The sequence below is a fragment of the Corythoichthys intestinalis genome, chromosome 22, assembly GCF_030265065.1.
Source record: "Corythoichthys intestinalis isolate RoL2023-P3 chromosome 22, ASM3026506v1, whole genome shotgun sequence".
NCBI lineage: Eukaryota > Metazoa > Chordata > Actinopteri > Syngnathiformes > Syngnathidae > Corythoichthys > Corythoichthys intestinalis.
In genome coordinates, this window is record NC_080416.1 from 35,559,648 (window position 1) to 35,576,810 (window position 17,163).

Consider the following 17,163-nt stretch of genomic DNA (forward strand, 5'->3'; position numbering starts at 1 on the left):
TGTAAGCAGGATCTGGGTATTATTGTTATTATTTAATTAGAGGTGTTTTAGCTCATTTCAATTTATTTGATTTAAATAGGCTATTATTTATTTTATTATGTGTTTATATTTTACAAATTTGATGTAGTATTCATTTGTATTCTATATTTTATGTTGTATAACTTTACTTCACATGTGAATATTAGTTCCTACTTGTTTTGTTGTGGTAGGAGGGTTTTGCATTGAACACGGGGCCGTGTTGGTTATTATTATAGCAGAGAAGACAGCAGTAAATCAACAAAGACAAGTCAACTGTGCCCCGATCTACCACTCAAGAGATCTGATTGACTCAAAAAGTGGGTTACGATTGCATATTAGTTTTAAAATCGACCGGATCCACCGTATTTTTACACGAGTGACTTCCGGTCTGCCCGATCCTAGCTACCGGTAGTAGTATTGACGCAGAAGGGTTGCGTCTTGCATCAAATAATAAACTCTGCCGTTCTTTTCGAGTGCATCATGTTGAGCCGCTTCTGCGACGCGTCTAACACGCGGCCGAATTGCGACTGGTGTGCATTGGCTGATTGAATTTAACGCCCGGGTTTCACTGCGTTCTCCCGGCGGCCACATTGTTGCGCCGTTGACGTTTCTGGGTTATTCTGTCCTACCGTGTTGGTCCTCATTATAGTAGAGAAGACAGAGTAAATATAATCTACACAAAGAAACTAACCCGATCGACTCACAGCCTCGAAAAGTAAAGGTTACAAAACTCGTTCGGTACGCCTCCGTTCCGAACTGGGCACCACGTACCGAAACGGTTCAATACAAATACATGTACCGTTTCACCCTTAAAAATGTCACCTGTGTGGGATCATTTCACCTTAAAGGACGACAAAGACGAAGAGGCAGAGTGCAACATATGCCACAATAAAGTCAAGCGTGGTGGTAAAGCTGTAAGAAGTTTTAATACAACCAACCTAATCAAGCATTTAGCGACATACCACCACAAACAATATAAGCAGTATGTTAAGAAAACCGAAGACAAAAGAAAGGTCCTACGCAACTAACACTGGCAGAAACTTTTGCTATGCGTGACAAACTGTCACTCGACAGTCCAGAAGCCCAGGGAATAACAAGAGTCAATGCCGAAGAATTCATTCTGGATGACGAGCCATTATCTCTCGTGAGTAAAGACGCACCTTCCAACACTTTTATGCTCCATTCCAAAGAAGTGGGAAGTCTGATTTTTTCACACTCGGATGGTACCAGCTCCGACCTCAAAGCGTTCCAAGCAATTGTAAACAACAAAGATGGCTGATCGCGACGAGGTGTTTTTTTAATTTGGCCATCCAAAGACATTTTGACCTCCAGCGAACCTGCCTCCCTATAAGCGATCAAATAGTAGAGGAAAAACAACGGCTGCGTTATTGCCCACACTGTAAACTGCCTTTTTTTAGTTACATCCTTTGCTGATCGTCAATATAAAAATATAAAAACACAGCACAACAAAGATAATTCACTGTATGAGAAAAAAATACATGGCGTCTCAAATAAACTTGATTTACTTCATTATTGTGTCATCATTCAATACGTTTTCATGAGCGCCATTTTGTCCAGTGACGTCAGATTGAAACAACTTGGAAGTCAGGGTAGTTATTTTTTCTCCGACTTCGCGACTTGGACCTCCCAGTTCGAGTGGCGTTCCTAGATATTTACCTAGACGGAGGCCACAAAAGTCCAACATCATCTTTGTTGTGCTATAATTTTATATTGACGATTAGCAAAGGATATAAATAAAAAAAAAAAAGGCAGTTTACAGTGTGGGCTACAACGCACCCGTCGTTTTTCCTCTACTATTTGATCGCTTATAGGAAGGCAGGTTCGCTGGAGGTCAAAATGTCTTTGGATGGCCAAAATAAAAAAACACCTCGTCGCGATCAGCCATCATTGTTGTTTACATTTGCTTGGAACCCTTTGAGGTCGGAACTGGTACCATCCGAGTGGGATAAATCCGACTTCCCACTTCTCTGGAATGCAGCATAAACACCATGCTTGTCTAATTGATATCATATGTATATAGAACTAGATGCAAAATGACAGACTCGACGCCGTTGCCAACACATGCATTGAAAACTACGTGCGTTAGTAAACAGCCGCCATCTTAAAGCAGGAGACTTCCCTTGTAGGCTGTTGTAGTGAACCTTCCAAGCGAACCTAAGTAACTTTTTATCTAAAATACTCCTAAATTGGCAAAATCTTGACTTGAATCTATCTTCAAAACAGTTTTAAAATTTTCTCATGTCAAAAGTAGACAGAAGGGAAATTATGGAATAACGGGAGCAATTTTAACAACTTTAACTGTTGATTCGCAAAATTAAATTAATTGAATGTAGTTTAAAGCTGCTGATACAGAATGGGGACTTGAGTATTTTATTTACTGTTTTAAAATGTTAACTTGATACTGAAATAGTTGTTTATTTAAACCTGAGAGGCTTTTTATACCATTTTTGTACCCTTTTCAACATGAGTCTGACAACTAAGCAAGGAGGCTAAATAACTTTAAATTTTAATACATGCTCAGATAGGCCGGTATCGGTATCGGATCGGAAGTGCAAAAACCTGGATCGGGACATCCCTACTCCCTAGTGTAATTTTTACAATGCTTTGTCTTTGATGAAACACAGAAAAAAAAAAAGCCAGAAAATGGACAAATAATACCGACGGTTAAGGTGAGTAACGTGATACTCACAGAACAGCGAGTGTGATGTGAAGTCCTCACTCTCTGATGGTCGAGGAATGAGGTTGTCTGCTTGGGATCCTTCTATTGAACGGCTACTGGTGCCACTCGGAGGCTCCGCCCCTCCGCTGGCCTCACTCGGACCTCCATCTTCACCCTTCAAAGTCTCATCAGTCCACTTGGGTATGTCCACCACCTTCACTTTAACATAAAGCGGGTCCTCCTCCTCCTTTTTGAGGGGATGAGGTTGCTGCTGCTCCTCAATGTGGGGGTTGTCAACTCTAATGAAATATTCCTCTTTAATGTGGGCAATTTCTTCCTCCACCTTCTTGATGTATGGCGACTCTTCTTCTTCCTCCTCCTCTTCTTCCATGTGAGCAGATTCCGGGCGTTCAGGACGATGCACTTGACTGACACCTGCAAGACCAATACCATAATCACACATGAGCCAAATTTTATTTCTTCATTTGCCATATTGTCCCCAAAATATTTACTGCTTCAGAAATATTCCTCCGTGACGGTTTTGTATTTATTCGTGTCTTGTTGTCAGCCACTACGACACAATGTAATTGAAATTGCTCGACAATACATTTTGAAGGGTATTATAATAGTAAGGGGCTGTGAGATATCAATAGAACAGTTATGTGGCAAGATAACAAATATTACTAAAGTTAACAAAAAAATAAATTACATTCATGAGGAATTATCGAAAATAGATAGAAAATTACGAACACTTCCGAAAGTATTCCGGAAACAGCCGAATGGAGTGGAGACGTCATAACAAAGAAACAAAAGGTCGAGGCAGGTTCCATCGTTGTTTATCGACAAGAGAGTTGCTTTAGTGTTTCATCAAAAAAAATCGCTAAAATGGTTCAAACCTGTCATGCTATGTGGTGTACAAATAGCCATTTGTCGCAATGTAGTACCCACGAGTTCCCGAACGCGAGAACAAGAGCTGGACTACGCAGATAATGAGTAAAGTTTGTTCGTGCTAAGAGGGCTAATTTTGCAGACCCAGCCTCCGGAACGGTTTTGTGTGGTGCGCATTTTACACCTGAAAGCTGTTGGAACTATGGACAAATGAAATCAGGTTTTGCTAAGAAATTGATGCTGAAAGCAGATGCGGTGCCCACCAAACACGCGCAGCCACCTAAATGTCCCGAGATATCAAGAAAGAGGACGATGACTGGCTCTGATGAGACCACCCCACCACTCCAGGCTAACCAAAGGAGCGGAGCAGCCAAGCTCGAGATGGCCAGAGTAAGTGTTTTACGAAAAAGTCAAGGTTCGCAGTGAGTAAGCAACAGGCACACTTTTGCTTAATAGACAATGTTTATTGATTAGAAATTGCAAATAAATGAATAAATGAAGTTTTATTGATTACAATCCCACAACGGCAAGCAAAAAACAAGCATAACACAGAATAACCACAGCGCTAGGTCTGAATTGTCAAAAACCCCTACGATGCAGTTAAAAACACACAAACACAAGTAACAATGGCGCTAGATATGTTAGTTGTCGAAGCTAAAATATCCCCACACCAAAGTACAACGAGTTCCCTGATAATGAATCAAGCTCTTACCTGTCGACAATGAGCGGAGAGCCACAAAATTCGCTCCTGGTTTGAGCCTTCAAGGAACCACGCCAAGCGATCTACGCGTTAAAATCCATGGCTGACTCTAAGTGTGGCCCGGAAATGTCCGCTCTTTATAGGCATATGTCACATGAGAACAGAGGGGGCCGACCCCTGCCCTCAGGAGACATACTGCCTGCCCAAACATGGTAATTTTAACATGTTTTGCTCAACCTCTTAAGGAGATGAGTCTCGTGTCCAAATATGATTGGTTCACTTGTTGCACTTTTGAGCAGCATCATATATCTTGGTTACTATAGCAATGAGCTAAAACTCGCATCAGAGTGGCGAGCATAACCTGATAAGAAGTTGCATTATCAGTCCAAAAGAATGTGTGCACCTAGAGCACACAGTTAGTTACTCTTCTCAAAGGCAGTTATGGCGCAGTTAAAAACAGTTATGACACAGTTATGTTTATATGTGTGTAGTTATACATATATGGAAAAAACATCACGCATTGGATATAGGACTGGACACATACAGTATATAAATTATTGCTCGTAAAATATATAGAACAAATCCTCTAATCCGATTCATATTTGTGTCTGCTGGCAGAGCGAAAACCTATGATAGCACAATAAATGATAATTATTTTATACATTATTTTGCGGTCACGGTGTATCAACTTCACAAAAAGAAATGCAAAGCAAACCATTCGGTGTTTTCCACATGATCTGTTGCCGGTGTTTCATCAGTAGAGGTGGGAATCTTTGGGCACCTAACGATTCAATTACGATTCAGAGACTCTGATTCGATTATAAATCGATTATTGATGCCCCCCCTCCCCTTTTTTTTTTTTCTTTTCTTAAAATGCTTTGTATATTTGTTCCAAAATTGTTCAAAATCCTCTAAGGCTTATAAACCAAACTACTATTATAGTATCATGTTACCGGTTAAAAACAGAAAATAAAATACTCAAGTCCCCATTCTGTATCAGAAGCTTTGAACTACATTAATTTAATGTTGTGAATCAACCGTTAAAGTTGTTAAAATTGCGCCCGTTATTCCATAATTTCCCTCATGTCTACTTTCGACATGTGAACGTTTTAAAACTGTTTTATCATTTAAAGATAGATTCAAGTCAAGATTTTGCCAATTTAGGTGTATTTTAGATAAAAAGTAATTAGGTTCTCTATAACAGAGCCTTCTAGAGAAGTCTACTGCTTTAAGATGGCGCCTGTTTACTCCCGCGGGAAAGTCTGTCAATTCAAATCTCGTCTAGATATATGTGATATCTACCATAGCCGTATGTTGCGGTCCGTTTGTAGCAACTACCAACTGGGCGCTGTTTGTAGCGGCTGACGGCCGCAGTCAGGTATTATTGTTTTTTTTTTTACCTAGCGGCATTAGCTGCACATGATATTTACTCTCGGTCCGTTCCTCATTGCGTCCCGAAGACCGCGCTGTCTGCGTTTTATTTCCGCTTTACCTGGTATAATTCAATAATCGGAATTTGGATGTTTGTGAATCGTTCTCGAATCTTCCACGCCCGAATCGCGAATAATCTAAGAATCGGAAATTTTGCACACCTCTATTCATCAGTGTGATCTCTCCCCTCAATGATCCTTTCATTAGGCTGCATTGGCTTTCGTTTAGGCTCAAATTGATAACCCAAAACACCAAAGAAAGGTTCATAACTCTCCTCGTCACCATTAGAAGAACGTTCGTTACGTCGGATTCGTCGCTGCAACTAGAAACAAAATTGTCCGCCATCATCGCCGCCATTCAGTACTAAGCACTGAGCCAGTTGTTTCCTTGTTGTGACGTCACGCACACAATATGCTACATTTCCGGGATCTCGGGCGCCGGTCGTTTTAGCTTGACAATCGATCCAAATTTCTATCATTTTCTTGGTGTTGCGATTTGTGCAATTACACGAAGTGGCATGATATGAATCCAAAAGGTATTCGTTTATGGATAAATGATGCAATATTAGCATTTCCTCAGGTGTTGTAATACCCTTTAATAACTAAGACACAAACATAAGTAGGGATGTCCCGATCTCATATTTTTGCACCTGAGTCCCGAGTCACCAGATTTTGAGAATCTGCCTGTACCGAGTCCCGATCCGATACAGAAAAAAAAAAAATTTTTTTTGGTTGGTTTTTTTGTTTTGTTGAAAAGTTCCAAACATGTTACTCTCCCACCGTGCCATCTTCATAAAGTGAAATATTAATAAATGAGAATAACGTTGAAAAATGCTTGTCTTTATTAAATGCTTCATTGAGTGAGTCCACTCACGCTGCAAAGAACAGCCTCTCACTTACACAATGAGCCACAGCACACTTATGCAAGTTTAACGATGATTGACAGATTTGCACCTTTGCTCTAAAGCCTGAGTTATACTCCCGCGTTGCGGTGACGGCATAGCGACTACGGCGTCATTCGACATTCGATAGTTCTGCGGTGAGGGAACGCGTTGCTCTGTAATTCACCGCCAAGCCACTAGAGGGATGTGGCGTTATGTTTTTACGGTTTTGGGGCATGCTTGTTTACTTCCGCTAGTCGGAGAAAAAATAAACAATGCAAGATGGAACTCTTGAAAGTAAATATTCTGCTCATCAACACTGAATAAATATTGAACATACAAATGTTGACGGGCAGGCGACGCAGAAGACGGTTTCGAGGCGGTCTGGCCGACTTTTGATGCCGCACAGAGAGTTTTAGACTCGGGTGGAGAGAGCTAGCTGTGGCGGCTAGCTTCAAACTGGCGTCGAGCACTGCGTTCAAGGTCTGCAAAGCCCTCCAGCCCGATTTGTTTGCCGTGTCCTACAACCAGCCAGTGGGAAGCCATAGCAGATTTCTGGCGTCTAGGGAACTTCCCAAACTGCGTTGGGAGGCTTGATTTTAAGGTTATCATAAAAAGCACCGAGGCACTCTCAATCAGTGTTGATGTATTGTGTGTGTGAACTGTCTGTTATTGAAAATTAAAGATCAAAACAACTCTTTTGACACCAAATCTGTGCTTTATTCTTCATATACTTGAAGTGTGACACGTAAACAAGTCACAGACTCACAGCAAACATATGTACACAGTAAATGATGAAGTGCACCAACCAAAAATACGACATAAAGTGATAAAAAGTTGGCAGTTTTTGGCCGACTGGGTCACCGCTTCGTGTGGCCACTCGATTCCGAACACCCACGTCTCGGTGGTTCTTCCATTTTTTTTTTCCCCGATCGCCGACCTTGCCATTTGGCAATCACAATAGTAATGTCTTGACGAGACTTGCTCTTCGATGATACTCCCGTCTGCTTGGTGCATTTTTGCGTGTAGAAAACAATGTTTGATTCTATTCTGCAATGGCGGTGTTTTCGCGGGAAACCCGAAACAACAGTCTGAGCGGACCAATCACAGTCTGTTTTCGCCACGTCACACACGTCTAGGTGAGGCGAAGGTTAGAAAATTCGAGAGGTGCGCGTCAGCCTACAGCGTAGGGTCGTAACTCGATTCTTCCTTGACGGCGTAAGTCTGACGCGGAAGTATAACTCGGCCTTAAGAACCGGTCCTCGAAGGCCGCAGTGGGTCCTGGTCTTTGTTCAAACTTATTCAGCACAGACAGTTTAGCCAATGAGGTATCAGTCGAAACAAGAAGCACCTGACTGAAATCTAGTGATTGCACTTGTAAGAAACCGGATTGGTGAAAGGCTGTCCTCACGATAGGTATGAACAAAAACCCGCACCCACTGCGGCCCTTTGTGGAATAGTTTGCCCAGCACTGCTCTAAGAGCTACCATGCTTCCCTGGCAAGATCAAAGCAACAAACCTGTCAATCATTGTTAACTTTAAATACCAAACGCAGGCTGATAGTTTGGCGCACTGCTAGCAGGAGAGAGGATAAGAGGCTGTGGCGCGAGCATAAAGCAGAAATACTAAAATCTCGATCCTTTTCACCAGGTTCAGATCCTCCCAAAAAATGGCGCGATCGGGCCGATTACCGATCACGTGATCGGACTGGGACACTTTGTCCCCACAAACGAGTGACATCATTTTTATATGAATTTGTGATGTACAATTATCAACACCTACAGGTGATTTTGGTATTGGGTTCCAAACCTCGCATTGCCGAAATTGTGTACGCCTCACCCCGCGCAATCACGTTTATGTGGCGGTGCAACAATTACTCGATTAATCAGTAACGAATCAATCTGCAAATTAATCGACAACTATTTTGATAAGCGATTAATCATTTAGGACCTTCTTCACTTAAAGTCGTCTAAATTCTTGAAGCTATAAAATATAAATAACTTCTCATTTGAAAATATGAGATTTCTTCATTATATTTTTGTTAAGTCAAAGTAGGACATGAACAAAAATCTGCTTTTACTTCGAAAAAAAACTTGACATTTTTGTCAATTTTCAGACATTTCACTAAACTAACTTTTTAAATAAGGCTGCAACAACTCGTAAAACGATTAATTGGTTGCCAACGAATTTCATAATTGATACAGGTCAGTGTTTCCCACCAATGAACGAGAGGCCCGCCACAGTCTCGTTTGGGCCCGCCACAGTCTCCTTTGCCCCCCCCCCGCCGAAAAAAAAAAAAAAAAGATAATAATCAGATGCGTCAGTCAGCCGATTACACAGCTGTAGCCCACTCCACTCTACTACCCTCTCGCTCGCGTGCGTGCACACACACAGACACACGCGCCAACAGGTCGCGCTCATACTGTAGAGCCTAGTTCGGGCCTAAAAAATCCAGCCCGACCCGACACGGCCCGCTGGTATTGAGGCCCGACCCGCCCCGAACCCGATCAATTAACTAGATTTGCAGGCCCGAGCCCGAATAAAAAAAAAAAAAGTATTTGTTGGAGTGACGCGGAAAAAAAACCCCGCAGTAATTTATTTTAATTTCTTCGAGTTGTCAAGTTTTCTTAATGTTTAAATAGTCTACATATTTTTATAATCATTATAAACACATTTACACAACGAAATAACGCTGGGAAAGTTTAATATTTAAAAAAAAAAGTGGTTTTGTAGACACATGGAGGAGAAGATTCAAAAGGATCATATTTGTGTTGCCTTTGTGTGCATAAATAAGTGTCTTTCGTAACGAATTCAGTTGTCAGAAAAAAAAAAAGCAAGTTTACTCAATATCTAAATAGTCTACATATTTTATGAGAATTATAAAAGCATTTAAAAAACGAAATAACGCTAGGAAAGTTTGTTAAATATATTTCTGAGTGTGTGGGATATTGTTCTCACATGGACGCGCCTTTCTGACAAGGAGAGGGAACAGCAGCAAAAAAAAAAAAAAAAAAAAACTACAAATGCTTTGAAATAATTTTCTTTATTGTAATGACAACAATACCAAAAATAAATTATAAAAAAAATACAAATGAAATAAAAGCTTTTAAACTGCGGGCTGGCCTTGACTGCAGTCTGCAACTTGCGGGCTCATGTCCTGCTCTTTATTCCTGTGAAATAAGGGAAATAATTAGACCGGCTCGGACTGAAAATGGCGATTTGAACCGCAGGACATTATGGCTTACTTACAGTGTTTATATTTTTCTGGTCGTCGTCGTGCAGGAATAAGATTGTGTCCACTGGCAGGTTTCAGTGAGGTTCTCCGCTGATCTATTGTGCGGCCTGCAGCGCTCAAAACTCTCGCAGCTACTGCTGCTGCTTGCAGCCTAGCAGGGATGCACAACACTTTTTCTTGCCAACTTGGAAAGTTTTGGATATATATTTGTTGCATTCGACGAAGCCGACAGAGTTTTTTGTTGCATCTTCCACGATCTATTGAAATCCTTTCCATACCTCACTCCTACCGGTGCATTCTTGCCTCTTCCATTCCCCCGTCTTCAGTTTGTTTTTAACTTCTCGCTGCTCCATATTGAAAAAGAAGTACCACGAGAATGAGGAGTTGTGGAGTTGTGTACACGCGCAAGGCGCCAGAACAGGAGAAAAAGAAAAAGAGGGCGGTGCCTCGACCGTGCGCAAGTGCTAGAGCGGGAGGACAAGAAGAAAAAGCGGGCGGCGCTACAGCGTTCATGTGCGTGCGTGCGTGCACAAGCAAAAGCGCAATACAGAGAGCCTGCTCTCCATTTTTTTTTTTTTTTTTTTTTAAAATAATTTATTAGTCCGGCACGGCGGCACGGCCCGACCCGACCCGAACGTGAATGCTTAACATTTTGGGCCCGACCCGACCCAACACAAGATCAAACCTAGACGGGACTACTAGCCTAGTACACCAGACTCATAGCTGTGCTATGAAAGTGAAAGAAAGTGAGGAGCAGGTGAATGACATAGGGGCAGCAGGGGAGGCAGCTTCCCCTGAAAGAGGGACAGCAGGTGAGTTTGACAGCAGAGAAAGGGAAAGTTGCTCAGCGTAGTTGAGGAGCTGTTGGTGTGCCTAGGAATAATTATTTTGTTCATGCCATTAAGGTCCAGACAAACACGGAAAGTCGTGGAACGCTGAATGGCTGCAAATGCCTCAGTTTAAGCACTGGCTCTATAAAACTCCACATGGTAAGTTTTCATTTGGTATTAGGGGGATTCCATACTGTGAACATTTCCATATCTTTCAAACATAACTCTTTAGCAAATCATAAATTAAGCAAAAATAAATGTAGGTTTTCTGTGATCATTTATTTAAATATAAACAAACGTATTGTAGATTATGGCTGTAAAATATAAATTTTAGTGGTTGGGTCGGAAAAGGGGTCCAAATTTATGTAAAAAGTGCCATTACAAATACAGTTGATTATTGAATTGTTCCTCTGCTTGGTCTCAAAACGCCCTAAAGAGATACACCAGGCTTGAAAATGTACACACACACCCTACCCCTAGGGTCAGAGACCCTCTCACCACAGTCTCCTAAAATCCTGTGGGAAACACTGCAGTTGTAGACCACAATTAAGTCAGGAAGTTGTATTAAAATTAGGGGTGTAACGTTACACAAAAATCTCGGTTCGGTACGTCCCTCGGTTATGAGGTCACGGTTCGGTTCATTTTCGTTACAGTAAGAAAACCAAATGCAAAATATAAATATGCTAGTTGTAGGGCTGGGCGATATGGCCTTAAGTACGTTATCACGATAAATTGAGCAGATTTACCTCGATAACGATAAATGTCGATAAATTCGCCCAAGCGGACTGTTATATAATTTGAAAATTTGAATCAATGCATGGAATACAAATTAATCGTTTCTCATTAAATTTATTTAATCAGCTTCCAATTTAAAAATTGCAAATGCAGTCTAAACATTAAGTATTAAAAAAAATATTTTAAAAAGTATTAAAACAATAAGAATTCTAGTGTGAAAATTTATAACAGCTTGTATGACTTGAAAAATTTACAACATTATAAAAATCAACATCACGACTGTGCAAACATGTTATTCTAACCCAAATGACTTGCAGCTTTAACAGTACACTTCACACAACTTATTGGTAATGGCTGCTGTGAAATAATTATTCAAAACAAGTGTTTACGTCAAGGTTTCAGTTTTTTTTTTTTTTTTCCCCGAAACATTTTTTAATACATGCACCCCCCTACACAGACACAACCAGATTAAAGCTGTATTGCTCTGATGCCAATGAAACATTTAAGGTTTTATTATGGCAGAATAAAGCAAACACATACAGAAAAATAGCTGTGGCCATTAAACTGTTGTATTACATATAGGCTTCACTATTGGATTGTACTTTATGCTGAGTGCTTTACCATCATGAAACCTTTCAGAAAAATCACACAGAGATGCCAAATAACGTGACATGATGATTGCTACACGAAGTCCGGTCCCAGTCCACTCATTAATTTCAGCTGTTTCTACAAGGTTAGAGCCGCTATCCGACTCTTTCACGTTCATTTGTAGCCGCTGTTAGCCGCTAGCGTTAGCCTGTGGCTTGGCTACCAGAACAAAGCACTGAAAGCATCCTCTCCTGATATGAGAACCAGGGAGGACAGCTGGTGACAGTCCGTCTGGAACCCGCCAAGAGTTTACTTAATGTCGGGTGAAAGCTTGGCGAAGCTAACTTAAGCCCGACTCCATCCCGTTTACTTGTGGCGTTAGCTGCTAACGTTAGCCTACCGGGCTTATGTTTGTTTGGCTTCCTGAAAACCACGTGACTCCATACGTAAGCACACTGTCTGCTTTTTTAAAGGGGAATGAACATAGCCGAACAGCACAGCGTCAAAGCGGGATGAAAAGACTATATTTTCTTGTTTTATTAAATTACCGAATTTACCGACATGGTCAAAATTACGTCGGTCATCGTGAAGAATTTCGGTGACGGTAAATTTTCGGTTTACCGCCCTGCTCTAGCTAGTTGCTTATTACACTTTTTTGCTTTCAACGATAGGAACAGTAGCCTTTACAAAGCTAGAAATCTGCTCAAAAAGTAGCGGGTATTTAAAGATAATAATCCAACAACAATTTGCCTTTCAGACCCCACGTATTGGTCAGCTTTCTTTCTGAAAGCAAGAAGAAAAAAGAAGTCCTGTGCTAAAGAGAAAAGCAGTCCCAATGACAAAGATTTAACATGTATTTTACAAATGAAATGCCGAAATGAATTTTTTTCCCTTATGAACAGTATTCAAAAGCTTTATTGGTGGATTTTCTCAAGTTAAAGCGCCACACAGAAATTAATAAATTTAAATTGTGTAAGCAGGATCTGTATATTATTCTTATTATTTAATTACAGGTTTTATTAATTACAGGTCATTTCAATTTATTTTATTTAAATTGGCTATTATTTATTTTACAATGTGTTTGTATTTTACATATGTGATGTAGTATTCATTTATATTGTATATTTTATGTTGTATAACTTTAGTTCCTATGTGAATATTAGTTCCTACTTGTTTTGTTGTGGTAGGAGGGTTTTGTATTGAATATGGGGTTGGTTATTATTATAGCAGAGAAGACAACTGTAAATCAACAAAGACAAGTCAACTGTGCCCCGATCTACCACTCAAGAGATCTGATGGACTCAAAAAGTGGGTTACAATTAGAGGTGTGCGAAATTTCCAATTCTTCAGATTTTTCGCGATTCGGAAGTGGAAGATTCGAGAACGATTCACAAACATCCAAATTCCGATTATTGAAATACGTCAAGTAAAGCGGAAGTAAAACACACTCAGCACGCCGCGCGGTCTTCGGGACGCAATGAAGAACGGAGCGAGAGTAGCTTAACATCATGCTTGTCATTACCCGGCCCCTCGGGTAATGCCAATGCTCAACTCACAGCTCTAGCTCAACTCATGCCGCGAGATAAAAAAACAACAACATACCTGACTGCTGCCGACAGCTGCTACAAAGTACGTCCACATAATGTTGCAGTAGATATTAAGCCTGAACGATATATCGTTTAAACATCGCCATCGCGATGTGCGTGTGCGCAACAGTCCCATCGCAAGCACGTGCGATAGTTTTTCTTTTTTTTGATCCACATACGCCTCACGTTCTGGTCTGCGCACAGCCTCATACCCTCCCTCTCCCAGCCTTTTGATCCTCTCAGTCACTGCGGCACAACAATGGCTTTGATCTGGCCAAAGAAGCAGACTTCACACGGGCATCTGTCAATCATCGTTTAACTTGTTAAACAATTGCAAGGAAGCCGCGCTGGAATGAATGTGTGTACTGTGGGGACGTTGGAGACATTTAAATGCCAGATGTGATCATGAGGAGTTTGAAATTTCTACATGTCACTTCAACGGTCACAGCTAAAGTAGATAAACAGAAGCATTTAATAAAGCCAAGCATTTATCTGCTACAGTACTTTATTCTTGTTCAAAAATGATTTGGTCGGACAGTTATGTTTAAAACTTATCATAATTATGAAATTTGAAGTGCTTAAAAACCATTTATTTATATACATTTTTAAAATCACTTTGGGGGGTGGGGGGAGTGAGAAAAAAACATGTCTTATACACGGTGACCCAAAAAAAAGTTTACACTGCCATAATACAACTTAAATGCCATGTTTATTCAGTTTAGAATTAGAATTGAATCACAAATGATACATTATTGTAAAGAACATGTACAGTACACTCTTTTTCAATGTGTCCTCCCTTAAGTGTCACAACAGCCTCCAGGCGCCTGTGGAACGCTTCTTTATGTAGGATGCTGTCATCTTTTCCCAAGATCTAACAATGGACCTCTCCAAGGCTGCCACAGAAGTTTGTGGCTTCTTACAGGCACTGTCCTCCACAGTTGCCCATATGCTATAATCCAGGGGATTGAGATCTGGACTCTGGGGTGGCCACATATCACCTTGTCAATCAACTTTTTGGTCCGCACAGATCGGCACTTCCAGACCCAGGTTTTCGTGAGGCTGTTCCAATATCTTTCAGCTTCTTTTTAACTTTGTAGACTGCACATCTGGATATTCTCAGATTTGCTGCAATCTCAGTAGGTGTCAGACCGGCACGCAGCAATTCAGGTACAGCTAAAGTTTTCTTCATTTTCAGCAGAAGCACAGCAATTGTAGAGACGAGAGATTACCAGCTGCATTGAGTGACCTTAAAGTGCCTGTGACACGAAAAAGCATGTTTATTTCATAATACACGCGGTATTTTATGCCCCTGAATGATATGGACCGCTTGGATGTGTGTGGAAGCGATTGCTATATTTATTTAGTTTTTTGAATCCCGCGCCATGAAAATGAGTGACTTCCGGCTTCGGTCTTGCATTGAGGAGGAGGGCGCTGTGACGTGTACGGTAGAAGACGTTCTCTTCACTATACAGTGTACTGTTGTGTATGAGGACGAAGGATTCAGCTGATTTTGCGGATTAATACTTTTATTTTTTGCATCACGCCAGCCAGACGGCTGCAGAAAAATCATTCTGTATGCGGGAGAGGCGTATGCGCCTTTTTGGAGTTTCAAAAGGTTCCCATTCACCGTGGATATTTACTGTGGGACCATTGGACTTACAAGGAAGTGAGTAAACATCTTGTTTTGTATTATGTCAAATACGAATACAGTGATTACAAAGTAAACACTATAAAATTCCTTTAAATAAAGGACTACTTACGTTTGATCATTGATAGGCATGTAAAAAGCTATCCTCATGCTCATTAGCAGTTAGCTGTTAGCGCGTTAGCTACACAACAACTCCAGCCACCCTCCTCCAGGGAACGAACTGTAAATTGCTCTCCGCCGGGCGGTTTGCCGATCCGCAAAGAAACTCGACAACCGGGTCGTCATGTCAAATAATCCAGGCTAGTTATGTGTGATTTTCCACTTCGAAGACTTTGAAACATCCCTCGGTTCGGGTTAGCATGTCGGCTAGCTGTCACTGCTTCTGGTCTGTTTACATTCTCCGAAGCCGGGGAAGGGAAATTACATATGTCCGATTTAGGTGTCATAAAATATAGTTCGGGAGGTGTGACAGTAAAGGTGAAGTCGACTGTTTTGACCATTATGGAGTAATTTTGCCATTTCGTCTTGAATAAATGGATTTTTATTGTTTTATATTCCATTTAGCACAAGATTGTTATTTGTCATGGCCATGCCATTTATTTAGCAATTGGGGAAAGTACTTGGGTAAAAAGAATATCCTGAAAAATATTGAAGTAAAGAGACAGAAACAATGACATTTTGCCGCTCTCTTCGTCGCGTTTTCCTCATTGTGAATAGTTTCGACGGGCTGACTGGTCCTTCTCAAGCCATTTATATAGCTATTGGGGAAAAATACTTGGATAAAAAGAATATCCTGTAAAAATATTGGGAGTAGAGAGACTGAAACAATGACATTTTGCAGCTCTCTTCGTCGCGTTTTCCTCGTTCTGAACAATTCCCCCTCAATGGGCTGAATAGTAAAACCGATGAGCCTAGTCTACCGCTGACGTCATCCACCTGTTGGGGACGCTAAAGCCCTATAATGGTAGGCGTGGCTAACCGGCAGATTAAAAGACTAATTTCTCGTCATCTGCGCTTTGCTAAATTGTTGTATATAGTCGAATTGTCTCAAAATATGATTCTAATTTACATAATAATGCCATTTAAGACTTTTTTTCTGGTGTCATATGCTCTTTAATGAATCACTTAAGCATGACAACCTATTTAGATATGTTTCAATGGCTTTTAAACAAGCAGTCAACTGAGTGTAAACTTTTTTTTGGGTCAACCTGTATGTATCTCTTTCCAATGCTAAATCTGAATAAATACATTGGGCACAAAAAACACACACACAAAAAAAAAAAATTTAAAATGGGGGGGTGGGCTACTTCGCGGTTTTACACTTATCGCGGCGGGTTCTGGTCCCCATTAACCGCGAAAAACAAGGGATGACTGTACACTGTGGTGATCTAAAGTCTTTCCAAACAGCTATTTAAGTCATCTTGTGAAAATATCTTGAAAAAAATATAATTTTTTTTTTAATATCGCAATATAATATCGCAATATATCGCAAACCCCCCAAAAATCGCAGCAATAGTTTTTCCCAATATCGTTCAGGCCTAGTAGATATCATATTTATGTAGGACTAGATGCAAATTAGACACATGTACAGAAAGCTAGATGCGGGCGTTAGTAAACAGCCGCCATCTTAAAGCAGTATACTTCCCTGCAAGGCTGTTGTAGCGAACCTAATTAACTTTTTTATCTAAAATACTCCTAAATCGGTAACATATTGACTTGAATCCATCTATAAAATAGTTTTTAAACTTTCACATGTCGAAAGTAGACAAAAGGGAAATTATGGAATAACGGGAGCAATTTTAACAACTTTAACAGTTGATTCACAACACTAAATTAATTGAATGTAGTTTAAAGCTGCTGATACAGAATGGGGATTTGAGTATATTATTTAGTTTTTAACTGTTAACTTGATACTGAAATAGTCGTTTATCTAAGCTTGCGAGG

The 17,163-nt window shown here is 40.6% G+C and overlaps 1 protein-coding gene across 4 annotated transcripts in view; it reads right to left on the minus strand.

Annotated features, from left to right (window-relative positions):
- LOC130910394 (gastrula zinc finger protein XlCGF57.1-like) overlaps positions 1–17,163 on the minus strand; it is a 71,123-nt gene that overhangs the window by 46,241 nt on the left and 7,719 nt on the right. For all 4 annotated transcript variants that reach the window (XM_057827641.1, XM_057827640.1, XM_057827642.1 and 1 more), the window contains exon 2: positions 2,729–3,133. In XM_057827641.1, coding sequence (XP_057683624.1) covers positions 2,729–3,133 — 405 coding nt within the window. The remainder of the gene's footprint in view (positions 1–2,728; positions 3,134–17,163) is intronic.